The 26,903-nt window shown below is 36.3% G+C and overlaps 1 protein-coding gene across 4 annotated transcripts in view; it reads right to left on the bottom strand.

The window, feature by feature from the left end:
- Positions 1–433: 433 nt before the first annotated feature.
- FRRS1 (ferric chelate reductase 1) overlaps positions 434–26,903 on the bottom strand; it is a 48,484-nt gene continuing 22,014 nt past the window's right edge. Inside the window, exons 6-16 of one of the 4 annotated variants that reach the window (XM_082833508.1) lie at positions 25,469–25,651; positions 19,645–19,743; positions 18,327–18,474; positions 10,313–10,426; positions 8,852–8,964; positions 7,053–7,139; positions 3,164–3,261; positions 2,868–2,926; positions 1,900–2,043; positions 661–722; positions 434–578 (exon numbers count right to left, since the gene is read on the bottom strand). In XM_082833508.1, the coding sequence (XP_082689634.1) occupies positions 486–578; positions 661–722; positions 1,900–2,043; positions 2,868–2,926; positions 3,164–3,261; positions 7,053–7,139; positions 8,852–8,964; positions 10,313–10,426; positions 18,327–18,474; positions 19,645–19,743; positions 25,469–25,651 (1,200 nt within the window). In that variant the 3' untranslated portion in view covers positions 434–485. Of the gene's footprint in view, positions 723–1,899; positions 2,044–2,838; positions 2,983–3,163; positions 3,262–7,052; positions 7,140–8,851; positions 8,965–10,312; positions 10,427–18,326; positions 18,475–19,644; positions 19,744–25,468; positions 25,652–26,903 lie in introns of those variants that run through there. The other 3 variants (XM_082833507.1, XR_014325993.1, XM_082833509.1) reach the window with 3 other exon arrangements.

The raw sequence follows: 26,903 nt of genomic DNA, 5'->3' as shown, positions 1-26,903 counted from the left end.
CAAAAAATTTTTAAGAAAGGGGGTAAGGGGAAAAAAATCCTAAAAAAAGACCATTCAGATAAACTAGTAAAAATAAATGTTTTCTTTAAAGTACCACAGCACCTTTATAGTCCAAAATATATTTACCTTAATACTATCTGCATTTTATCCTATGACATCTTTTATGTTTTTCCAAACAGTTATTTTCTTACATGCTAACATTCTTAAAACTTCAGCATAAAAAATATTTGAGTCATTTCTCCTCAAGTACAATCTTCCCTTTAAGACTCAGAATAATACGTAAAAGCTTGACATCAGTTTGTAGCCCATAGGACCCTAGTGAATGTTGATCTCTAAAGACCAGACTTCCGAATTTCTCTACAGACATGGCCTGGTCTTCCTAATTAGAAGTCATGAATACACTCCAGTCGATACAGGCATCAAGGCATCAACATGGCTTGATGATAATTATCACCTGGTCTGCAAAAGCCAAGGTCTTCGCTCTCTCATAGTTGGTTGATTGCAGATAAGAACATAGTGAGAAAAGTCAAATTCCCACAGACATAGATTGCTAACACTGCCTTTTTAAAAGCATAACCCTGAAAGAAAAAAATTGAGATATGAAAAAAAAGAATAACTATCATTAAGGTTTGTGTCAATAAAGAAGAAAAAAAGACTTACTTCTGCTTCAGCTGCAGTAAATGACTGGAGGATCTGAATTCTATCATCATCCAATATTTCATCTGTCAAGAATAAGAACATAAGTTTGTAAGGCCAGTGGGTATGCAGATAAACTAATTCTCAAAAAAAGAAAAAAACAAAACCTGATTTGTAGCGTTTACTGATTTCCAGGATGTTCATTCTCCCATTTCAAGTGACCAAATGTTGCAAACTTCTTGAATACTTAAGGCTCTCACAAATTAGGTCAAGCTGGCTACAGCATACATTTGTTAAAAGACTTTCTCCTAGTCAATGAACACCATACCAAACTCCTAACTATCCAAGTTTTAAGTACATATATATTTTAAATGGCAAGCCATAATCTAGCAATCAAAAGTCCTTTAAGACTCAAAACCATACAATATTGTAAATCAACTGTACTTCAATTAAAAACATCAAAAAAAGACTCAAACCCTATGTATGTGACCCTATCAAGAACCAAAAAATGGTAGGACAGATATTTAGTACTCAGTTCCTAAAAGCTGCCCAGGCTCCTAGATTCACAGCACACACACTAGACAACAAACAGGTTTTGTTTTTAGAAGGCCACCTTTACTTATTTGAGGGGCTGAGAACTAGATAGGACACAAAAGACAGTCAGACTAGAAATCAAGCTAAAATATCACTGATTCTCTACTAATCTCTTCTAATGGCTACAGGTATCTTACCCTGCCTAGAGGTGAGACCAAAACAGACCTTGCCACTAGAGAGCACCGGCAAAATAAATCCTTCCTATCTAGCGTGCTGGTTAGCTAGCTACATATGATGTATAGGGCAACCTAAGTGACAGCACACAGGAAGTTTGTCAAATAGGTAAAATTTGTCTGCAGCTTTGCCCTGTGTTGACCATGGGCATCTCTTCTTCCTCCATCTCAGGGGTCTCTCAGCTCCAGGCATTCAGGGCTCTCAGTGCATTCTAGCCCCAAGTCAGACCAGCATGAAAAGTAAAAAGTACCTACAAAGAAGGCCTCTTCCCTAAAACCTCTTTCCCTTGCATTTTACTCACTGATTCTAATACTAATGAATCTAAAAAACAAACGCAGAAATTTTCCACTATTTTTACCACAGACTGAGTAATCAAAAGAGAAACTTTTAGTAAGCTACCATGTAAGGGTCAACAATTAGTGTCAAGAAACTAATTATATTCCAACAGTTTGTATAAAAGTGATTCTACATAACACTGCTCTTTCAACAGGTTACCTTTTCTAGAGAGTCGGTAAGTGTGTACCTCCAGAACAATCTCTGTCCCAACATGCCAGGCTACAAATCCAATCATTGTATAGGTTTTCCATGGCCCAGGAAGATTCAATCCTGGTAAATCCATTCCCAGGAACATTGTTGCCACTACATTCATAAGGAATAAATACATATACTCAAATGCAATTCAAGAGGTAACTGTGTATGCATGTATGCATGTGTGCTAATTATATCAAGTAAAATATACTAGAAGAGTTTATGATATCAATTAGATTAATATTTAAGACCAAATAGTTAATTTAGTCTTTTTTTTTATTTTAACACCAGAAAGGCTAAGATGGGAAATTATAATTACAATCTACCAATTGTTAAAAAAGAGGTACCCAAATTTTTCAAAATGTTTTAAGTCTGCAATGTAGGAAGGGAGAAACGTATGGAAACCATTTCTGATTATACCTCCCCTTCCACGAATTTCTATAGACTGTAGAAATGTGAGGGTAGGAGGTGTCAGCTTAGATATTTCTTACATAAAGCATCAAAGTACACTGGATAATTATACTTGACTTTTGAAAAACACCTTTCCCTGGAAGGTACCATCCCCATGGAGAAAACCTGGAGACAGAGGGCTGGGACCCTATAGCCCACTTCAGCCCAACCCACGACTGACCCTCAAGTTGAGCTGCTTAAATGTTTGGTCATCAGCACAGCTTATTCTGTTGGCAAAGGCAAATGCTAAAAAAAAGTCTCAAAAGGAGAGTTTTACAGTCATTTTAAAAACCTTGAAACTGAAGTAATGGCTTAAATAGTTACCTCTAGAAATTACTTTCTGGATTTCAATGTTTGACTGATTTCTCCTCAACAGCAAATTACTCCAATTACTAATGCATCTAAAAATCATTTAAGCCAAATTACAACCTGCAATATAAACAACCTGCAATTATATATGAATAAGTAGCATCACAATTACTTACCTGCTATTATTCTAGCAGCTGTTCCCATGCTCCAATGAGTCCACTTAAACATTTGCCTTCTACCAAATAAAGAACCAGTCAGTATTCTTGAAAGTGATGGAACTACAATTAATTCCTAAGAGAATAAAAAGCATGTAATTTCCCTATTGCCTAGGAATTAGATATCTGAAATACATTTTAAAACCTTTTAAAGTAAGTATAATTTATCACTGAATTTTATAAGATGCAAAAAAGGAATTGGTTTCCCAACTAATGACATCTATATTAAAAGCATTTATAAATAAAGACTTAAGTACCTTGGGTCATGTAAAGGTGGTCTGAAGGCTGCCAAAAGAAGCTGAAGAACTGCTAAAATCATCACTATACAACCAAGGTATGGGTGATAACCTGCATGCTGAACAAAGTTATATCATTTTAATGGTCTCAATCTTGCCCATCGATCAAACCCTCAGGTTAAAAATAATACACACAGATGTATTTTAGCGTTTTTCTGTAGCTTTAAACATTTAATAATGATAGTTATAATAACAGGCACCATTCACTGAGTGTCTATACCAGGCACATACTTTATACATATTATCACTAATGTTCACTATGATGCTTGACAGTTAGTTATCAATATCCCACTTCTACAAATGGGGGAACTGAGGCTCAGAGATATCAAGTAATGCATCCAAGGCCACACAGTGTGTAAATGGTTGTGGTGGAATCCATGCACAGAATGCTGCCTCCTCCCACCAGGATGTTAGATGACCACCAACACCAGCACAGCCATCTGAAGCCCACCTAGGACTAGCTAGTATCTGCATGTCAGGAACAATCAACCCAGTGTATTTTAATTACTTGTTCAGACCTCTATGTTTCCTGGAGCTGAAGGTTCTACTTGATTCCTTGTAACCCATATGCTTAACAGAGCCTTAGTCACTCAATAAATGTTTGCTGATCAAGAGAACAACCTGCACAACCACTGTATTAAAATCTCATCTCCTCTGTTCAGAACGAAGGTCTAAACCAAGAAAAATCATCAACACAATATCTCAACAGTTTCGGTTACACTCCTCCCTCAGTGACGTGTGCCTGCTGAAAACAGCAGACAGTTGGATTAGACCACTTTGCACAATTATTTCATTTAAAAACTTAAGAGAAGAATTAAGAAGATGCTCTAATACGTTACACGTTTAAATAGAGGGATATCACAGTCTGTTGTCACTGACTTCCATGCTTGGGAAGGCTCTAAAACCTGTGATCTAGAACAAGGACATAGTGGTTTCCAAGCCAAGATAGGAAGATTTTGCAAATTAGGAACTAAAAGTTGACAGAAGAGCACTATAAAACTTTCAAGTCATGGACTCAGTTATACACAGATAAGTTATAACCTGGACCCTGGAGATGGAAAGTGCCTCTCTCTAATAAAAAACAGTAACAGCAGCAACAAAATTCTTATATATTTAGAATGTGCTGGGACTATCCTAAGTGCTTTCAGTTAATTAACTCTCAACCCTCAGAAAGCCTATAAGATAGATACTCTACTATCCCCACTTGAGTAAACCGAGGGACAGAGAAGTTAAGCAACTTGCCCAGGGTGTCCCAAGTAATAAATGATGACATGAGGATTTGAATCCAAGCAGTCTGGCTGTACAACTGTGCTCTTAACCTTTTTACTACCATAGTCATAAACTGCAAAGACTACAAACTACAAAGTTTACAAAATAAGTATTACGCTTGTCCAAGTACCTGGATAAAATAAAGTTTCAATATCTTGAGTCATATCAGAAAATCTTCATAATTTCCTTTAAAAAAAAATTAGGTTGACCATGGAAGTTACTTAAAAAAACTGAAAATAGAGCTACCATACCATCCAGCAATCTCACTCCTGGGCATATATCCAGAGAACACCATAATTCGAAAAGATACATACACCTCAGTGTTCATAGCAGCACTATTTACAATAGCCAGGACATGGAATCTAATCTAAATGTCCATCAACAGAGGAATGGATAAAGAAGATGTGGTACATATATACAACGGAATATTACTCGGCCATAAAAAAGAATGAAATAACACCATTTGCAGCAACATGGATGGACCTAGAGATTGTCATACTGAGTGGAATAAGTCAGAGAAAGACAAATATCATATGATATTGCTTATATGCGGAATCTAAAAAAAGGGTACAGATGAACTCATCTACAAAACAGAAATAGAGTTACAGATGTAGAAGATAAACTTACAGTTACCAGGGGGTGGGGGAAGAGGGGTAAACTGGAAGATTGGGATTGACATATACAAACTACTATATATAAAATAAATAACTAATAAGGATCTACTGTAGAGCACAGGGAACTCTACTCAGTACTCTGTAATGGCCTATATGGGAAAAGAATCTAAAAAAGAGTGGATATATGTATATGTGTAACAGATTCAATTTGCTGTACACCTGAAACTAACACAACATTATAAACCAATTATACCCCAATAAAAATTTTTTTAAAAAAATAGGTTGATCAATCTATAAACTACCTAAAAAGCAGAAAAGAGGTTTCCTAATAATATTGTGACCCAAGAGTCATCAATCTTAGCCCTTGTAGCAACAGCCCAAACTGAAATATTAAATTTTAATATCAAATTCTGACTGGCTCTTAAACTAGAAGAGTATAATGGAAGCACAGGCTCTGACCTTAGGTACATCTCCAATTCTCAATAAGCCTCATTCATTCATTCCATAAATATCTACTGAATATCTCATGTGCCAGAATCTGTTCTGGGTGTTAGAGATACAGTAGCAAACATACCAGTAAATATCCTGTCTTCTCATGGAGTTCACATACTAGTGTGAGAAGACGGACAAAGAAAAGATATAATATTTAAGTAAATTATCTGAAACGACATAAGGTAAAGATTGCTTCAGGAAAAAAAGTGAAGCAGAGCAGGGCTCTTTGAGAAGCTATTATTTGAGCAAAGACTTGAAGAAGGTGAGGGAGTAGAGGAGGCATGACCAAGGCAGAAGGAAGAATCTTTGCAAAGACTATAAAGCAGAATAAATAAATTAATTAATTTTAAAAAAAAGACTATAAAGCAGGAGCATACCTAGCATTAGCCCAGTGTGAAATGAAATGAGCTATTGGATGCGGAAAAGAGCAGATCAATTCAGAGAGTAACTGGGAGCCAATCATGGAGGACTTTGGTTTTAACTTTGAGAAAAACTGAGAGGCATTAGAGAAACCAGTTTGGGGCACAGGAATGACATCATCTGATTTACATTTTTTTAAAATCACTCTGCTTCTTGGTTGAAAACAGATTGTACACGACCAAGGGTTGAAGTAGAGAGATCAATTAGGTGCCGACTGCAAAAAAGTCCAGGCAAAAGATGATGGTGGCTCGAAGCCACATAGTAGTGCCAGTGATGGTGAAAAGTGTTGTTTTTGACATGTAAAGCCAATGGGATTTCCTGATCGATTTGACATGGGGCGTGAGAGCAAAGTTAAGAATAATTCCAATGTTTTGGCCTAAAAAGGGAACTGCAAACAACTAATATGGGGATGGCAGCACATGGAGCAAGATTGGGAGGAGAGGTCAGGAACTCCGTTTGAGGTGCCTTAGACATGCAAGTTGAGTTCCTGAGTAGACAGCTGTTTGTATGAGTCTCAATCAGGGTAGAGGTCCAAGCTGGAGATACACATTTGAGAATAAGCCTCAGTTTCTTCATTTGTGACATGGGATTATTATCAATAACAACTTCATTTGAGGTTTAAATCTGATAACACATGTAAAGCACTTAGCACAGTTTGTTCAGTAGGAATGCAACTAATGTTAGCTTAGTGATAGTCATAGTATTAGTTAGAGAAAACCACTTACAGTGTTCATGTTCCTCAGATATAATGCTTTCAATTTGTACCATTCTATAGCAAGAAAATTTATTAAAGCTATATAGTGTATATTTAAAATTTGAGGCAGTCTAAAAATACATTCCATTACCAAGTAATCTGCACTTACATTCTCACTTCATCCCTGACCACCAACCATGTGAAATAGTCATCAGATGATTCAAAAAGGAAGGAAAGAGGGATAAGTGCAGAAATATCTTTTTACCCATCATCTGAGAATAAAACAGCAATCTCCTTTGGCACCAAAATGAATTTTAAACATATAAATAGAATAAAAACATTCTTTTTAAGATCTACTTACCCAATTCCAGCCTCCTCTGTAAATAAAAGGCAGAAGAAAAGCAATGAAAGTGAGGGCAGAAGTAGTAAGCATGAGCATTCGATGTACCTGCAAGGATGAAATCACAAATGAGAAGAGAGTTAACTACATAAGAGAAAGGAGATGACGTCACTATGAAGGTCATGGGATGGGATTCACAGAAGGCATGCATTCAATTGACACCTAGCCACAATTTGTGGTCAGTTAAAAACAAAAATCTTACTATTCCACTGAACTTTAAAGCAAAGCCTAAGCTGCCAACCTCATCATTCTAAAGCATCTGCCAAGAATTCACCTGCCCAGAACAGCAGGAATGGATATTTCACACACACAGAGCACTTACTTGCCAAGTCCATCATTTTCTTCCAAACACATTTATTAAGTGCCACCACCAAGCACAGTGCTTGGATACAATGAAACTGCAAGGAAACAGAAAGTACTGTTTCCTGGGGAGTCTGGGATTTAATTGACCAGATAAGAGAACATATGTGAAATGTGTAATTCATTATCCAAATGAGGAGGATACCGAGAGTGAAAATGGGCACTGTTAGTTGATTATGTGAGGATAACTGGTGCAAACAAAAACTATCCCAGAGAATGTAGGACATATAATCACTATATACACAGATAGATAGATACACACACACACACACACACACACACACACACACACACACACAGAGACATATATGGGGTGTGTGTGCATATATATATATCCACACATCAGCAGAAAGTAGAACATATAGTCACCCTATATACATATAGACACCATAGTTTTAAAGACAGTGGAGGGTTTGAATTGGTAAAGAGGAGACATAAGGAGTTTTCCAGTTGGGAATATCCGCATGAGAAGAGGGGAGAGAGAGAGAGAGCAATCAAAGGCAGAGACAGGAGCAAGGATGTAGCAGTCATTACTGAGAACAAATAGAGCAGATTAACACTGCCAGCCAAAAGCGAGAAACAATTTTAGATAAGGTAAATCTTAAAAGCTACAAATTTATATAAAGTTTCAAGAATACCTCTTATAAAGTCAAAACTGTTCCAATAAGCAGTATTTTTTTCTATAAGCAGACAGGTACATTCTATCTCAACACATAGTCATCGATCTTCCACTATATGTGCAAATATCTATACTCCATGACAAATGAAAGATAAACGTTTGTTTTGTTTTGTCTTGCGGGGTATTTATTGACTCTTGCTCATGTTTCTATTAAAAGACTGCCTCCTCATCCCACGGGAAGGGACAGCATTAAAAAGGACACTTTTAATTTCTCTTCCCATCCACACAGGAGATACATGATCTTGACTGGTGAGCTAGGGACGGCCTAACATTCACTGGCCCATCAACCAGAGGACAGACCACTGCTTTGCAACATAGTAAGCACCCACTATTTCTTTCTTCTTCTCTGCTGCCTTCCTCAACCCATCTGTACTCAGTGCAGTGGGTAAATGTTCTTCTAGTCTCTTCTTCTGCAACTAGATGTGTAACTCAAGATCGTTTGGGTCCCAAAATCCATGTTCCAAAGAAACGCACATGGCACTGATACATTCTCCAATCCAGCCTGGCCCTTCACAGAGCTGTCTTTATTTTTTTTTCCATCAAGTACCTTGTGTCTATTCTCAGTTGGTTAGGAAACCAAAGAACAAAAAGAAATTATGAGGATTCCAAAATTACAACTATAACCATACATAAACAAAAAAAAAATCCGCTTACTTCATGTGTTTTCATGTTGCAATGTTCAAATAATATGGAAATTGCATTAACCTTTTTCTCCACCTACCTGAAACCAAGCTGCATCACCAAATAAAGGCTTTAACCAAACAGGTTTGAAGAACCGGGCAATCAGTACACCTACGCTAACTGTAGTCATCCATGCCACAAACATTAAGGCACCTACAGGTGAGAAAATGCAACGGTTGACAACACAGTCTAATTAAGCTGTCTCTTAAATGACCAAGCCAAATGCGTAGCAAATGTAAATAGCCAACAAAAATACATTCAGCTGACATAAACATAACCTAAATATCAATGCTTTTACCACCACCGCTACTACTTCTAATAGCTAACACTTCCAAAGCTCTTATTTCGTGCCAAGCACTGTCTCTGAGTGCTTTATGTGTATTAATCTAACTGATCTTTACAACAATTCCTGTAAAGTATAATTATTATTCCAGTTTTGCTGTATGGAGAAGGAAAGCACAGAGAAGTTAAGTAACTTGCCCAAGGTTACTGAGTTGGAATTTGAACCCAGGCTGGTTTGAATAACTGTGCTCTTAATAATTATACTGTCTGAAGTTATACAGCCTTTCTGAACTTATCTCAGAATCTTCTCACATTTCACTCCAAAAAATAATGGAAAACAAATAGGCACATTACTTCTGAATCCAATTACTGTTCAACTAGAGCTACTGGTAGAAGCAAAATAGCAACAATAAAGATAGCTTCAAGCTTTATTGAAACTCTCACTAGAATGGATAACTCTGGAGAATATAAAGGAAATATACCAATTAAGGAAAGTTCCCACCAATATTAATACATTACAATAGTATAGTATAGTATACACTTACACTATTTCCCTATTTTTCAATCCCGTTTTTCAGTAATCAACTGGACTACTTTTCAAATGGAATCAACTTTCACTTGTAGAACCAGAGTACATCAGAGCCTTATTTCTAGGCTACTGCTCTTCCAACTTGGTTCCCTTCATCACTTTAAGTATATAATTCCTAAGTATAGCACTGAGTTCTTTGTATACCCTCAAATACTTGTACACTGATCAGTTCTTCAACAAAAAAATTGTATTTTTGAAACCAAACTACTATTATAATTAAACAATCACAAACCACTCTTTTATTAGCAATTTTTAATAAATGGTATAATTAATGTCTCATAAAAGTTAAATTAATTAACCCAATGATAATCCTGGCTGCAATTAGAGATGACTATCGTACTTTTTTAAAATTACAGATGTCTTAAAAGCTCCTCTGGTGATTTTAATGTGCAGTCAGGGTTAAAACCACTGAATTATTCCTACTCTTCATTTTTAATAAAAATTATCAAACATTAAAATAGATAATGCTACCTGCAAATGTTACTGTTTATGCTACCTACAAATGTTATTGATTTATGAACGTTTGCTAAATTATGCCTGGTACCATTCTCAATCTAGCCAGCACTAAATTTATTCCACAAAGTTAAGTATATTCCACAAAGCAGTAATAATATTACACATGTAACTTACCATGAACCTTCAGAAGGAGTAAAGAATGGGATCCTCCTATGTTCTCTGGATAGCCTGTCACATTGTATTTGTCATATGTAATCAAAGGTTGCTGAGAATGCTTATGAATCCGACCTGAAATTTAAAAACAACAAAAAAGAAGAAGAAGACGAATTACTTTCTCAGGTGAGAAGGAATGGAGAGACGATGGCATGGCATGGAAACAAAATTTCTTAAGGTAATAAAAAATAAATAAATTTCAATAGACATGATATATATATATACTATTATATATTGATATTATATTAATATACATGTGTTAATATAATATAAATATATGTAGTATTAGTATATAATAATATTCATTATGTATAAAATTAAATCTGTGCATGTATAGAATTATTTCAATTAGTCTGTGTATATGGGTATGTATGGGTGTGTGTTCATTCTGGGGATCTTACAGAAATATTTACCAAAGGTATATTTTTAACCAAAGGTATATCTATTAGCATGTTAATAGATACTTTCTTTTTACACTGGCTAAAAAAAAATTTAAACAAGCTAAATGTCCATCATTAGGAGAATGAGTAAATAAATTATAGAAAATACATTGTTTTTAGAATACAGTGCAAGTGTCAAAAAGAATAAAAATAATTAAGAAATTTGATATGAGATATATATGAATCTTTATTTCAAACAAATAAGTGTTAGATCACAGACTACATCTCAATGATTTCCAAAAAGAAATATTTATATAGGTTATATTATCTATCTAAAATGAAACAAATTAACAACAGAAAGCTAGGAAAAAATGGTCCAGCTAGATATTTAAGAAACTCCTCTTCTAGGGCTTCCCTGGTGGCGCAGTGGTTGAGAGTCCGCCTGCCGATGCAGGGGACACGGGTTCGTGCCCCGGTCCGGGAAGATGCCACATGCCGCGGAGCGGCTGGGCCCATGAGCCATGGCCGCTGGGCCTGCGCATCCGGAGCCTGTGCTCCGCAACGGGAGAGGCCACAACAGTGAGAGGCCCGCGTACCGCAAAAAAAGAAAGAAACTCCTCTTCTAAATAACCCTTGGGTTAAATAGGAAATCAAAACTTAAATCACAAGTCTTCTTAAAACGAATAACATTGAAGGCACTTCATACCAAAACACATATGATGTAATTAAGGTACTATTCAAAAGAAGTTTTTAATCATCTTAAAAGCATTTCCTTAAAAAAATATAAAAAGACTTTAAAGTATTGAAATAATCATTTAAGTCAAGATGTGTTTAAAACAAAACATAACCCAAAAAACCAAAAAGGAGGATTGATTAAAAATAAAGGTAGAAATTAACAAACCAGTAAGTCTAAAAATGAGAAAAATCAATTCTGTAAAAGGCCAATAAAATCGATTGATTTTTTGACAATCTGACAAGATAAAAAGAAATATCACAAACAATATTAGAAATGAAAACAGTGACATAGCTGCTGATATAGAACATATTCTTTAAAATTATGTGAAAATGCTATATACAACTTTAAGTCAGCCAAAAATATTTCAAAATCTAAATAAAATGGACGAATTTCTGAGGAAATCTAGAATTACAAAAATTGATCAAAGTAGTAGTAACTCTGGAGAATCATAACAATAAAAATTTATTTTATTAGTCAAATATTTCCATTCCTAAAGTCTCAGGCTGTTATGTGGATGAGTTCTATCATACTATTTAAAAATTTTTTTAACTTTAAAAATTCATTTTTATTTAAACTCTTCTTGAGTTCTTTCTATGAGATTATCATAACACTGAAACCAAAATGAGGCCAACATGCACACGCACACAAACGCACAGAATCCTATGACCATACACCAAAATCATTTATGAATATAGATGTGAAAAGCTTAAATAAAATATTGGTGAATTAAATCAATTATGCAATAATAAGAATAATAAGACATGACTGTCATCCCAGGAAAGTGAGGATTGTTCACCATTCAGAAATCTACAAAAGTAATGATAAACTTCAGCACACATCCATGACATGAACTCTTTGTAACATTAGGAACAGAATATTTCCTAAACACAATAAAATATATCCACCAGAAAAATACGACACGACACTGAATATCAGAAGCATTCCCATCAAAATCAGGGATAAGATAAGAATACTTACCATATCACCACTGCCATTCCACATTTTTCTGGGAGAAGTAAGCAATGCAGTGAGACAAGGAAAGAAAGAAAATGAGGGCTACTACGCCTGTCATTATTTGCACAAGATATGACGTTTCATCTAGAAAATCCAAGACCATCAACTGGAAAACTAGGTGGCTACATTCAAGATAAGCATTCAAAGATCAATAACTTTCCTATACACCAACAAATTTAGAAAATGTAAGAAAAAATAATCCCATTCACAATAGTTTGTATTAGAAATCTATAAAATACATAGGAACAAAGTAACATAAATAAATAAGCCCTACAGGAAGATATGAAGAAAACCACAGGATCTGAATAAATGAAATATCCCAATATACTCCTGGATAGGAAGACTCAAGGATGTTGATTATTCCACAAATTAATCTAAAATTTCATTTCAATTCCAGTCATAACTCCAATAGGATTTTTAATGAAATTTGATAAATCATTTCTGAATTTTATCTAGAAGAGCTGATACACAAGGAAGAGGCAAGAATTCCTGAATTCCTGATAAAGAAGGCTAGGAGGGGTATCATGCTTTATCAAAATTCACAACCTATTATTAAGCTATAGTAATTTCAACCAGTGCAGTAATAGACAAACAGGTCACTGGAAGAATAAACTATAAACAATTTAATTAGTGAAAGATTTTTAGTGTATAATAAAAAGGCTTTTGAAACAGTAGAGATAAAATGGACTATTCAAAAACTGGTGTTTGGACACCAGGTTATTCATTTGGTGAACTATTATATCATGGCTTGTTATTACAGAGAAGATCCGAGATAAAGCAGAAAACGAGAAGAGTTTTATATCGTGAACACCTAGAGACCTGTGTCAAGAAGAAAGAGACAATAACTATCAGAAGCTACAAAAATGTCAAAAAGAAAAGAATGAAAAAAACTATTGAAAATGACAAGAAACGCACTGAAGAATATAAAAATACTGTATTAGTAGAGTGGTAGTGATAAAAACCAGACCACATTCCTAACAGCCTGAGAGTCAAGTTGGAAGAAAAGTGTTTTTAAACTCTGATTCACCATGGAGCCATGGGCTAAGATGAACTTAACCTTCATTAAAGCAGAAGTCCATCATAATTTTGAAGTTCCACTGTATGGCTCCATTATAATTTAGGCGTTATGCTCTAAGGAACGTTGGGTTCATGTGTAGTACACAGCTCTACAGTATTATTCCTAAATTGTCAAAATAACAGGTCATGTGATAACAGGGTCTCTACTTCATTAATTATTTAAATTGGTAGATTTCCAGATTGGGAATTACTTATTCACCCAAGTGAGTTCTATCTTTCAGTTCAAACACTCAGCATTTCACATGACTGCTTATTTCATGATAGGATAAAGTCAGCTTTCTGGGGGCAAAACAGCAGCTAGAAAAACGTTTTAAATTTGTTTTACTAAATATGACAGTACTTTCAACTCTCAATTATCTTTAGTTTGCTTCTGACCCCTCTTCCTAGGTGACTTCTCCCATTGTGGGCCATTTCTCAACATTTTCTTTTTAAAGGAAAATACATATCTTGTTTCTTTTCATTGATCAGGTCTGTAAATGTGTGCTGAAAGAAAAATCAGAGTTTATTTATAAAGAGAATAATTTACTCACAGGGAAGGTTTTTTTCCTCACTGACTTTGTGTAATGCATTAATTCCATTTGTCACCAATGGATTTCACCAGCCTTGTTTACAAGGGAATCGGGTAAAAATTTATACTGTTTTGTTCGTTGCATTTAGTAGACATGAATGTTCAATAGTTATTAAATTGTGATGTAAAGAAATGTGACAATATTCAGGTATCTGTTTTCTGAATGTTTCAAATTCCAATCTATGAGCATTGTTGACACCCAGAGAAGAGAATAAAATTACCTGTGAAAGGGTGAAAAAAAACCTCAGCAGTTAGAAAAAGAACAGAAAGATAATTATGTGCTAGCTTACAGCAAAAATAAGGATAACATGAAAAATTAGTAGAAAATGAAAACCTGAAAAGTTATCTGAAATCTGAAAATGTTAAGCAATTTCCCCTGTATTTTAGTTTTGATCACTCTTGCTGAATCACTTTTGCATATTTGGATGAAGAAAGTAGTTAATTTTTCTATTTTTACTAATAATGTAGCATCCTTCAGAGCTTGGCATAGTCTTTAGAATCATCTGAAGCATCTGACTCACCATGGTGTTCCCTCTGACCTTCAGACTGCCAGTAAACAATGTCTCCTGAGAAACAGATTTGCCCAGGACGACCTCATTCTACATTAACATGGGTTACAGAGATTATATGACTGCTTTGAAAAATGGTTTCAACCTCACAAAGTCTCACTGCTTTTAAGCAGTGCACAGCATATAAATGATCCACATACCTATGACTAGATATCAGAAGTGACAGTTGATTTAAGTGGTAACTGTACTTTGTTCCCCAATACAAGGGAACTAGAAAGTGAATTCCCTGAAGCAGTAATGTTTAGATTTGTTTTTTTGAGGTTTTGTTTTGTTGCTTTGCACTCCACCAGTTAAAAAAAAAAATGGGGGGCTTCCCTCGTGATGCAGTGGTTAAGAATCCGCCTGCCAATGCAGGGGACACAGGTTCGATCCCTGGTCCGGGGAGATCTCACATGCCGTGGAGCAGCTAAGCCCGAGCGCCACAACTACTGAGCCTGTGCTCTAGAGTCCACGAGCCCCAACTACTGAGCCCGCGTGCCACAACTACTGAAGCCCACGTGCCTAGAGCCCATGCTCCACAGCAAGAGAAGCCACGACAATGAGAAGCCCACGCACTGCAAGGAAGAGTAGTCCCCGCTCGCCGCAACTAGAGAAAGCCCAGGAACAGCAACAAAGACCCAACACGGTCAAAAAAAATAAAATAAATAATTTTTAAAATTTAAAAAAAACAAAAATGAGTCTGTGACATATGTATATTTATGTTAATAAATGTATTTATGTACTATTGTTTTAACACATTATGAACACTATTAAAATAGAAATTTTTAGTGAGATAAAATAAATCTAAGAAAAAAGTTCTGGTATTGTTTTCTGTATCCCCTGGACTACCTTACAATACATACACCTTCGTTGGAAGAACATTGTCCTAGAAGTAAGTTATCGAACCACAGTATACAGAAAAATTACCTGAAATGCTTGTTAAAATGCAGATTTCAAGCACAAACAACAGAGAGTGTGGGATGGAGCTAGGGAAACTGCCTTTTGAGCAGTCATTCCAGATGGTTCTGAAGCAGGTTATTTGAGCCCCATGCTTTGGGAAACACCACAAAACACAAGGTAGAGATTCTCCCTGCCATGCCACGAGCACAGCAACACCAGCAGGAAAGGGAGATAAAACAGTGCTCTATTCTGTACATGAATCGTCCACAAACTAGGTTTTTCCAGGAAAATGTTAGAACTATTACTTAACATATTGTTTCTATCAGAAAATGCATTCCAAATTCTACAATGCTGGCCTAAGAAGAAATTTTTGGCATCACCATACACCCAAAACCACACATAATTTATTGCACAACAGAATTCACCCATTTAAATAACACTGCTTTTCTTTTAAAGTATAAACTTTTTAAGTATAAACTTTTTTAAAGTACAAATGCAAACTGTTAAAATCTCCTAGCAATTTGTCATCCATTCAAGTCAGTAATCATTTATGGAGCACCTATAACATGCTGGGCACAAAAGGAAGCAGTTTGATTTGATGAAAAGGGCACAACTCCTGTAATTGCAACAGAGTTGGGTTTAATTCCTGACTCTGCTACTTGTTTGATTTTGAACAAGTTACTTCACCACTCTAGGCTCCAATTCTCTTATCTCTACAATGGGCAACATAATATCTATTTACAAAGCCTCTGTGAGAAATAAATGAGATATATGTAATATACAATAAGTGACAGCTGCAATAATAACAATAAGACAATAACCTGCACTTTAGAAATATTTGTTTAAAATTGCAAATATTTGACCTTCTCCTTAAAAATTCATTTCCCACATTTCCCATGTTAGAAAGTGAAACACTTGGGCTCTGAAGTCAAAGAGTTCAGGTTCAAATTCCAACTCTACCATTTACTTGTCTGGGCAAATGACTTAACCTCTCTAAGCCTGTTTCCTGCCAGATAAAATAAGGTTAATAATAGTACTTATCTTATGTAGGTTTCTATGAAGATAAAAATGAAAACCTTAATGATAGTGCTGAGCCAGCAACTGGCACTCATTAAGTACTAAGTAATTTTTGTTCATTATTATCATTTAACCAGGAAATTATTTCCAGCTACATTTGCTGTTGCTGGTGCAAGTAAGAATACATGATTTGACTAAGATAACCAAACATATCATCCACAACTAAAGCTGCAAATATTCCTAAATTTTCTCTAACACTGAGTTGATATTTTGTCCTGCTTTAAAACCTTTTGAATCCCTACTTTACTTATAGTACAAAATTTAAACCACATGAGAGAATATAAACTACTATATATAAAATAGGTAAACAACAAGGTCCTACAGCATAGCACAGGGAACTATATTCAATATCTTGTAACAAACTATAATGGAAAAGAATCTGAAAAAGTATATATATATATATATATATATATATATATATATATATATATCTGAATCACTTTGCTATACACCAGAAACTAACACAACATTGTAAATCAACTATACTTCAATTAAAAATAAACCACATGATTGGGCTTCCCTGGTGGTGCAGTGGTTGAGAGTCTGCCTGCCAATGCAGGGGACACGGGTTTGTGCCCCGGTCCGGGAAGATCCCACATGCCGCGGAGCGGCTGGGCCCGTGAGCCATGGCCGCTGAGCCTGCGCGTCCGGAGCCTGTGCTCCGCAACGGGAGAGGCCACAACAGTGAGAGGTCCGCGTCCGGCAAAAAAAATAAAAAATAAAAAAATAAACCACATGATAGAATACGCAAGGCTTTTCACAATTCTGCCTGTATCACATTTCTGTTCCTGCTCCTCTTTTACCTCACCCTCATCCTTCCATTCTATATGCTCAGCTTTTCACCATTTTCAAAGTAGGCCATATGCTCAAAGTTTGGGGGTAGTATTATCTCCAGGGAGATGAGTCACTAAATATTACACTACCTTGGCATCTCCTGCAGTTCTTCAGAATATCATTAGCCAAGACCTTAAACAAAATCTAATTATTCTTATTAATATGTGTTGCAGTACCTACCAGGGCAGTCTTAAGTATAAACTAAACATTCAAACTCATAAAACTACCTTAGGCTACACTTGGCATCAGACTGATTGAGAAGGACATGGGACAGGAAACACAGCACACCTGCAGGGCACCATGAGGCATTCTTTTTCAAAGGGAGGTCCTGTGGAAGCTCACTCAGCTGTCCAGGAGCTATTCTCTTTACCCCTTTCTACCTCCCTGGAGAAAGGTCAGGTCCAAGGCGATGAGATTCATACTGGATAGGGCATCCACAAGAGCCGATATCTCCTGCAATAACCCCAAAGTCCTGCTTCTAGCATCCCTGCAAAGGATCTGCCAATGTCACTGCACTCAGGGAAGCCCAAAGACATGGCTTCTTACTAGGTATTTACTCCTGGTCCAAATGCAGTCTACCAGCCAGAAATCACTTTTATCATAAGCAGATTGCCTTATAACCCAGTAAACACTACCTTTACCTAGTTTCCAGGGGAACAAAGCTAGAAGGTCAACCAAAGTCAAATTGTCAGGCAAAAATGGAAGAGGGTTTAATAACTCTTTACCCACAAATGTATATCTTAAAAAAGAGCAATTACCATAGTCTCCCCAAAAAAAGAGGGAAAGGAATAAAGTGAGCGAAAAAAACGTTTAAAAGGTAGTTTTTTATCAATATACTTACCATGATCAGCCGCACCATCTGCTAGAAATATGTAGTAGCTTGCATTTAGATCAAATCTATTCTTAACCCCAGGAAAGGTAATGTTTCTTCTGAAAGAACACTGCATAACACCATCCGCCAACCTCCAAGCCATATCCTCAAGAGGATCCTGCAAACACATACAATGGGTCTTCTCAGCACTTTCCAAAGATTTGCTAAAAATAAGATATGATCAAAATCCTGACCTGTTCAATTTCCTTTCCCTAAGTTCCCCTGTTCATGTTTTGTCTGCAGCGTCATTGTTTTCCCACTTCCTCTTTGAAGAGTACAAGAAACATATTCTCCCAGTTTATTTGTCTTTATCCCACTTGGCAAAGATAGTATTTTTACTACCTAGGCTAGAAACTTTGGCAGATGTACTAACTTCTTCTGGCCACCAATATACAATCAACAACACTGAAGAAACACTTAGCAAGTAATACTCTAGTGGCCAAAATGCAACATGCAACTAGGGAGAAGTTCCAACCCCATGAGAAAGCTATGCAGAGAACAAAACATGTCATTAGATGATAGCTACTGCTCCATCAGAGCTCATTTGCTTGTCAGTTGCCATGTGAAAATGACACTTCTCTACCAGAAATAGGCCATCTTTGGCACAGGTGCCAACAACGGGCACTTAAGACAATTGCCCAAGGCACTGAACCAGTACCTACCATATGTGCACCTCTTTCTCACCAATCAAGAAATTCTGTGTCACTTACATAAGCCTCTTAAAAATCTGTCTGTGAGTTTTGGAAATGGGGCTGATGACCCTCTTAATAAACCATAAAATATTTTTTGTAAGATGCATTAATAAAAGGATTTAAGTAACACAAGCAAGAATTCATCTTTTCCTCAAAGAGAAACTTTTCTTATGCTTTCTAAAGCATAGAAAAAGGGCACAGTATCTGTAGTTAATACTGTACTATATACTGGAAATTTGCTAAGAGAGAAGATTTCAGGTGCTCTTATCACAAAGAAAAAGTAACTATGTGAGGCAATGGATACATTTATTAGCTTGACTCTAGTAATCATTTCACTATGTAGAAGGATATCAAAACATCATGTTGTACACCTTAAATATATACAATTTACATATATATATATATGTTAAAAATAAAACGCAGAAAGGCTTCTCCCAGATTATAGTAAGAGAGGAACCCTGCTGCCAGGCCCCTGCTTGGTCTCTGCTGCTAACTGCAGGTTTGGAAGCTATCTTGCAGCATAGCCATGCCACTGTCAGCCATATAGCCAGAAGGTGGACTGGCCAGATGGAGATTCTCAGAATTTTCACACCTACCCTGGAGTCCATTACAGGGTGACTTCGCCCTGTCAGATGGGAAGGTTGTATGTGCACAGTCTGATCTTCAAGAATACACACATAAGCATCATCATCACCCTGAAAAACAATTGCAAGTGAAAAAAAGTTCAAGGGAATTTCATTTCTTTAAAAAAGAAAAGTCCCGGGGCTTCTCTGGTGGTCCAGTGGTAAAGAATCCGGCTTCCAATGCAGGGGATGTGGGTTCAATCCCTCATCAGGGAACTAAGATCTCACATGCCACAGGGCAACTAAGCCCGCGCGCCACAACTACTGAGCTTGTGCACCTCAACCAGAGAGTCCACGTGCTCTGGAGCCCACACGCCACAACTAGAGAAAGAAAACCCTCATGCCATAACTAGAGAGAAGCCCACACGCTGCAACTACAGAGAGAAGCCTTCAAGCCACAACGAAGACCCGACGCATCCAAAAAAAAAAAAGTCCCTAATGTTATCAAATAGTATTTGATGCTTTTAAAACATAATTTACTGACTCAATCTTAAAACGATACCACAAATTCTAAAGAATTGGCTGTCTGATATATTAATTAAAAATGATTGTTATCATGCAAAAGCAATAAAATTTCAGTGTATTAAAATAGACATATAACATGGTTATATGCCCATAACCCATCATCAATTGAACACCACTGTTAATGCTTTTGTATATATTCATCCAAACCTATTTGTATTTATAACCTATTTTTCTCCCCAAATGGGAAAATATGAAGTTTTGTTACCTTTTTCACTGAACTTTTCATAAACATAGCTCTGGATATTTATTTGTAAATAAATGTGTCCTACAATTTTCATAACTGTAAGTGCACTGCATTCTATTGGATTTGGGGGGGTAACTTTTAAGATGTAAGGTACTATAATCAAATATTGCTAATATTGTACACACTTAATAGATTTACTACTGCATATTGAGACCACAGTATCTGAGCTCAAGGGGGCATTCTTTGTCAGTCTAATTTTTATCTATCCTTTAATCTCCAACATTCCTTAGCTCTAAAAATGAAATCTTATTTAAAGTGACTATCAGAGGGCAGACTGCATCTTTAAAGCACATTTAAGTCACGGTACAAAAGAATAATCTGGATTTTAAATTCTTGCGTATAGTTTTGGTTCTTTCATCTATTATAAACTGCTCTCCATAAACTATCTAACAAGGTCTTTTATGTGCTTTAGTCACTAAACTCCTTAAACAAGATCCAAGACTAACCAGTTATGATTTAAATTTTGCTATGAATACCAATATGATATTCTAACACGTTTTAAATTTATTTTTTAAAGTTCCAGTTTTAACTCTCAAGTACATAACCTTAGCAAAGAAATTATTCCCTGTTACGCATCTTATATTCAAATCAGAATTAGTGCAACTCAAGATAAGAAACTTGTAGTCGTCATAATTTAAACCGCTACACACTACAGCTCACAGACCAACTTCAGCCTGATGCCTGTTTTTGTACAGGCCACAGGCTGAGGATGGTGCTTACATATCTAAATGTGTTTTTTTTTAATTAAAAGAATAATATTTCATGACAAGTAAAAATATATTAAATCCAAATTTCAGTGTTTATAAATAAAGTTTTATTGGAATACAGCCACCAACTTACGGATAATCTACAGCTGCTTTAGCGCTATCACACCAGAACTGAGTAGCTGCAACAGAGACCATATGGCCCACAAATTGCCAAGTGGTTGCTATCTGGACCTCTGCAGAAAAAGTTGGCTGATCTCTGATTTAAACAAACAATGTGTGTTTTCTAGAATGTTTAGCATCAGTGAGGTATAGGAATTTTCTTGTTATTTAAAACAAAATTTAATATAACAGAATGGTTGATTTTGAGGCAAAGTGATGATAAGAAGTCAACTGAGTCATTAAGGCAGACCTCCCAAATACTGGAGAGGATGACAGGGATGGAGAAGAGGAAACTCTCAATTCTCACTACTCTACAATGAGGGTAAGATAAGGTGCTACGACAACCTTAGGCTCCAGGCAGCTGTAGAAACCCCAAATTTGGAGCATGGAAGGACACACATGAGGAGCTTCAACCAAATCCCTGAATTGGACAGAACCTCTTACCCCCGTTTGTTCCTCTCATTCCAGCATTTAGAATGCACTCTATGAGAAAATATCATGTGGAGGAAATAAAGATGACAATATAGTTCTTACAATCAAAGACTATGTTTTAATAGAGGAGACAGTTAAAATAGTACATGAAATATAATAAAACAGAGATTTAAACACAGTACTATGGAAAGACAAATTAGGTAGGGCCAAAGGATTGAAAAGGCTTATCAGACAAGATAGCATTAACTAGGCCTTAGAGAATAAAAAATATATGTGGATAAGGTAGAGCTGCGATTAAGAGAAAAGTTTTTCAAACTGAGGAACTTCTAGGACCAAAGGTACAGAAATATAAAAAATATAGGGAAACTTTAGGAAACAGGTAGTTTTGTGAGCTAAAACATATACAGGGTAAGGCCAGAAATGGACTTTGAAGAGTTTTGAAACTATGCTAAAGAAAAAACATTTTCCTATAACTACTGAAGTTTCACCTTACCTACTAAAGGCTTTTGGGGCTAGGATTGAGATTACCTTAAATGTGGTCAAAAACCATATTAACCTGAGTCTATTGTAAAAATTGTGGGACACTCTACAAAACAACTGGCCTAAAAGAAAAAAGGTAGGGTAACAGTTCTAAAGTAAAGGAGATTAAAGAGATATACCAATAAAATGCATTGAGTGATAACTGATTAGTCTGTATCAGAAATTTTTAAAATATACATATACATATGACTTTACTGGGATAATTGGGGAAATTTGAATATAGGCTCTATTGCATAAAATTATTATATATTGTGATAGTGATCTTATAGATAATTGTAGGAGAATATCCTTCTTAGGAAACACATGCTGCAAACTAGACTTAAAATGTCATGATATCTGCAACTTAATTTTCAAATAGTTCAGGGAAAAGAAATGCGTGTTAATATACAGTGAATAAGTCAATCTACACATACACACAGAGAGAGAGAGAGAGAAAAAACAACAAATGTAGGTGAAGGGCTTACTGGTGTTCATTGTACTAGTCTCTCAACTATCATGTAGGTTTAAGGCTTTTCAAAACAAAAAGTTGGGGTACATGAGAGAAAGAAGCACCTGAAAGGTAAATAAAAAAGAAGAATCTAAATCACAAACGAAGTTTCCTTGAACACCAGAGAAGTTGGTGGCAGCAATGAATGAGATAGTCCCTAAATTGCCCCAGACAGTATCTGAAAAGAAGAAAGAAATCGATAATAGTAGTTGCTTTTTTTACTATTGTTGTTGATCATCAAGAATGGGAAACACAAAAGGACAGCAGGAGGGTAGATAATAAATTCAGTTTTACAGATGATGGTCTGTGTTGTCCAGAGTACTCAGCTGGAAAAGACCACCCAGCAGCTGGAAATTCCAATCTGGACACACACAAGAGAGGTCAGGATTGGGAACGTTCTGGAATTTGAGTGTTGAGAAATTATGTATAGAATAAGACAACACTGGGCAGGGGAACGCAGAGAACGGAAGCTAATATAGTGTATATACTTGAATACTCTATCTCATATAGCAAAATTTCTGAGATGAGGAAGAGGTGTATACTTTGAATTTCAGTTAAAATTCAGATATTAGCAAGTCACTGTTAGCAAAAATATGGATAGTTGTACTTTCACCAATTTTAGTGATGAGCTCTAATACCAAAACAACTGCTATCATTAATTTATAAACCAAACTGAAAAAGCTATAATTTAGGTTATCTAGTCAGTATTCATAACATCAGATACCTTCAGTATTTAAATTTACATTACATACTGATAAGAAATAGCAGGTCATAAAAATATCCTAAGATTTTTTAAATAATCAAAAATAGAAACAACCGCTTCAAAAATATTTTTGACGATGATTTATTTTCCCCCCAATTTAGGCAAACAGGTGTACAGATGATTTTAATCATCAAATAGGGTTTCTCTGTAAATCAACTGCACCTGCATAATTAAGTCTTTTTTATAAACACTGTTGATGAGTACTATACTAGAAACATAAGATTTCTAAGTAAGATAAATATATCTTGAATTAGAGATAAAGGTTTTTGTGTCATCTATGCCTACAACTTAGAAATAACTGGTCTACTTGCAGGCGCCTCATCACAACACTCACTGCAACAATACTGTCTTTTCCTCTGGCTGACAGATTTTATGTGACCAGAAAAGGAAATGTGTTAGTATACTTTTGCATGAAGTTTGGCTACAAAGTGACTAGAATATTTTTAATGAAGTGACTAGAACACCTATCTAAATGTGTACCCTAGACCTGCACCATAATGAAGCTACACACTTATTCCAACAAGGCTACCATTGTTAACCCTTGTTGGATTCATCTTCAGAGTTTCCTTCAGAGCCAGTTCCATTCACACAACAAGCCACCAACTTTCCTTATTGCTTTACAGTCATATTTTATTTTTAACCCAGCCCCCTTATGCACCTTAGGCATAAGATTCATTTTTGCCAGAATTGAGAATACCCAAAAGGATATGCTGTAGGTCTGATGGTAATTACAAAACGGAAATGGGCAAAATGTTTTGAACAATTGCAAGATCATTTGAACAAGTATAAAATTTCCCATAAAATCAACTTTAAAAAGGAAAGAGTCATAATTTATATGCTCTTTTTAGAAGTCAATGACATGTCTTCTATCTCATAGGTTTAAGGTATACCCTTCATTGAATGAAAAAAGATAATGAGCGCATTCTGGAACTATATAGTAAAATATACAGGTCATATCGTATATTACAATGACATCCCCCTAAAAAAGTTACACCTGGCTCCCTGCAATATTTGCAGCCAGCGTAACAAGGACCACCATGATTAGAGTGCACTTTGAAGGAAAATATTTGTTCTTCTATCACAGATTCTCAGAGTTCCTTTTCTCTTTTATTGAAATAATGATTTCCTTTACAAGTGATGTTAAGTTTAAAACCTGACAGGAAGAAAACTCTCAAGAAAAGACGCCTTGCATTTGCTAATGTGGAAGTAAAAAGCCTTCTCCATTTGTAGTCATTCCCCTCCACAGCCAGCTCTGCTGGAACGGGACTGTCACATGTCCTGGCCTTTACACCCTTCTTCCCTCTCCCTGGGAAATCAGAACGCTAATGCAGAACTCTGCTCTTCCACACCACAGCACAAGGCTGCCACCTACAGAATCTTTTAATCCATTCAGCACTACCCAAGGAGAGGGAGAATCAGGTGAAAATAAATGCTGCCTTCTGTAGACCTGGTAAAGAATCCATTTATGCCTGGACATGCCAGGTTTAATTTTCTGTTTGGGAAATGTGCTGATGGTGGGGGGCAAGAAGATGAGCACCCCATGCTGTCGTTGCTGGCCACTTGAGAAAACTCTGAGTTGAAAAACATCACAAACAACATGAGATTGTATGCAGAGCAACTTTTTCTTAACTGCACTTCCTGTTTATCACAGAGATAGACAGACAGAGGTAGACAGATAAAGTGGCAAATCCACTGAAAATACAACTAACTTTCCTAATGTCCTAACTTTCCTCAGGACAGCCTTGTTCTTAGAGGTATGTAATTGCCCAACTCAAAGCTGCTTAAACTTAGAATCTAAGTTAGTTTCTCTGCCCTCCCTTTCCATTCCTCCCTTAAGTATGATAATTTGACTCTGGAACAAACAGCTAAACTGCTATTGATGAGAGCTCACCCCAGTGACTCTCATTTCATTACCACTTATGTAAGTGAAAGGTACAAACCATCCATTGGTCGTGAGAAAATGCAAAGGATAAATAGCCTTTACTGGGACCGCTCATTTCAACCATCACTGACTTGGCATCTCGTGTGAAGGACAAGAAGACACAGGCAAGCTCTTTCTCCGGGTCACAGTTCAAAGGACTCCTAATACAGAACTTCTTGTTCCCACAATCTGAAGCATTGAACTAGAACAATGACAGGGGGAGAAAGTCAATTATCAAACAGGCAGTTCATTTCCAATGACAGAAGAGCTACTACTTTGAAGTATGGGTTTTAATAAGAATACGTTTTCATAATGAGGATTCAAACAAGGGAACAAAGACACATCCCAAATTAGAAATTATCAAAGCAGTAGTTAGGCTGTGAACTTTTAAACTTAATTAATTTTAATTAAACTTTAGAAGACACAACATTAATTGGACTGTAATTATGCATGAGTATTAAAATCCCTTTAATACACAAAATACTTCATGTTAATTATGTTCTGGAGCAAAGTTTCTGGTAAATTTTGAGAATTTCTTAGGGAATATTTACATCCACATTGACATTCTTGCCTAAAGGGTATCCTCTAGTTTTCAGAGATGGAATTTTTAAAAGCAAACCCTTAGCAAGTTTTATATTTAGATCCTGGACTCTGCTTCTAGAATTCAGGTTCAAATTTGACATTAAGATAATGTAAGAAAAAATGGTTACTCCTGGGCTTCCCTGGTGGCACAGTGGTTGAGAGTCCGCCTGCCGATGCAGGGGGCAGGGGTTGGTGCCCCGGTCCGGGAAGATCCCACGTGCCACGGAGCGACTGGGCCCGTGAGCCATGGCTGCTGAGCCAGCGCGTCCGGAGCCTGTGCTCCGCAATGGGAGAGGCCACAACAGTGAGAGGTCCGCGTACCGCAAAAAAAAAAAAAAAAAAAAGGTTACTCCTATATATACCACCACTCCAAATAATAGTAAGAACAATGATTTAATTCAGAGCTTCTTGGTGTGGCAAATAAGAAAGAACAATGATTTAATTCAGAGCTTCTTGGTGTGGCAAATAAGAAAGAACAATGATTTAATTCAGAGCTTCTTGGTGTGGCAAATAAGGAAGAGTATTGAAAAATGTCAGCTCTACAATATGACAGGGCAAACAAGCAGTTATCTTGTGTTAGAATGAGCTGTGACACGACATTTCAAAAGAGAGCTAAACATTACTTTAAGTAACTATATTTAATGGGAACTGTACAGAAAAACTCTCATTTCTCCTTCTACTCTACCAATACTTCTGGCCACCAAGTGGGTGCGGCTATTTCCCACACTAAGCAATTCTGCAATTCTTTGGAGACATCAGCTGTGTGTCCTACAATTCAATTCTGTTCTGACACTATCTACCTGAAGTTAGTGTCAGATCCCACAAGTGAAGGACTCAGTCCCACAAGACTGCACCCACTTCAGATGCCAATC

The sequence above is a fragment of the Leucopleurus acutus genome (assembly GCF_964270905.1).
Source record: "Leucopleurus acutus genome assembly, chromosome: 2".
Classification (NCBI taxonomy): domain Eukaryota; kingdom Metazoa; phylum Chordata; class Mammalia; order Artiodactyla; family Delphinidae; genus Leucopleurus; species Leucopleurus acutus.
The sequence above is the reverse complement of the archived record's forward strand: the minus strand, read 5'-3'. Positions and strand labels throughout refer to the sequence as shown.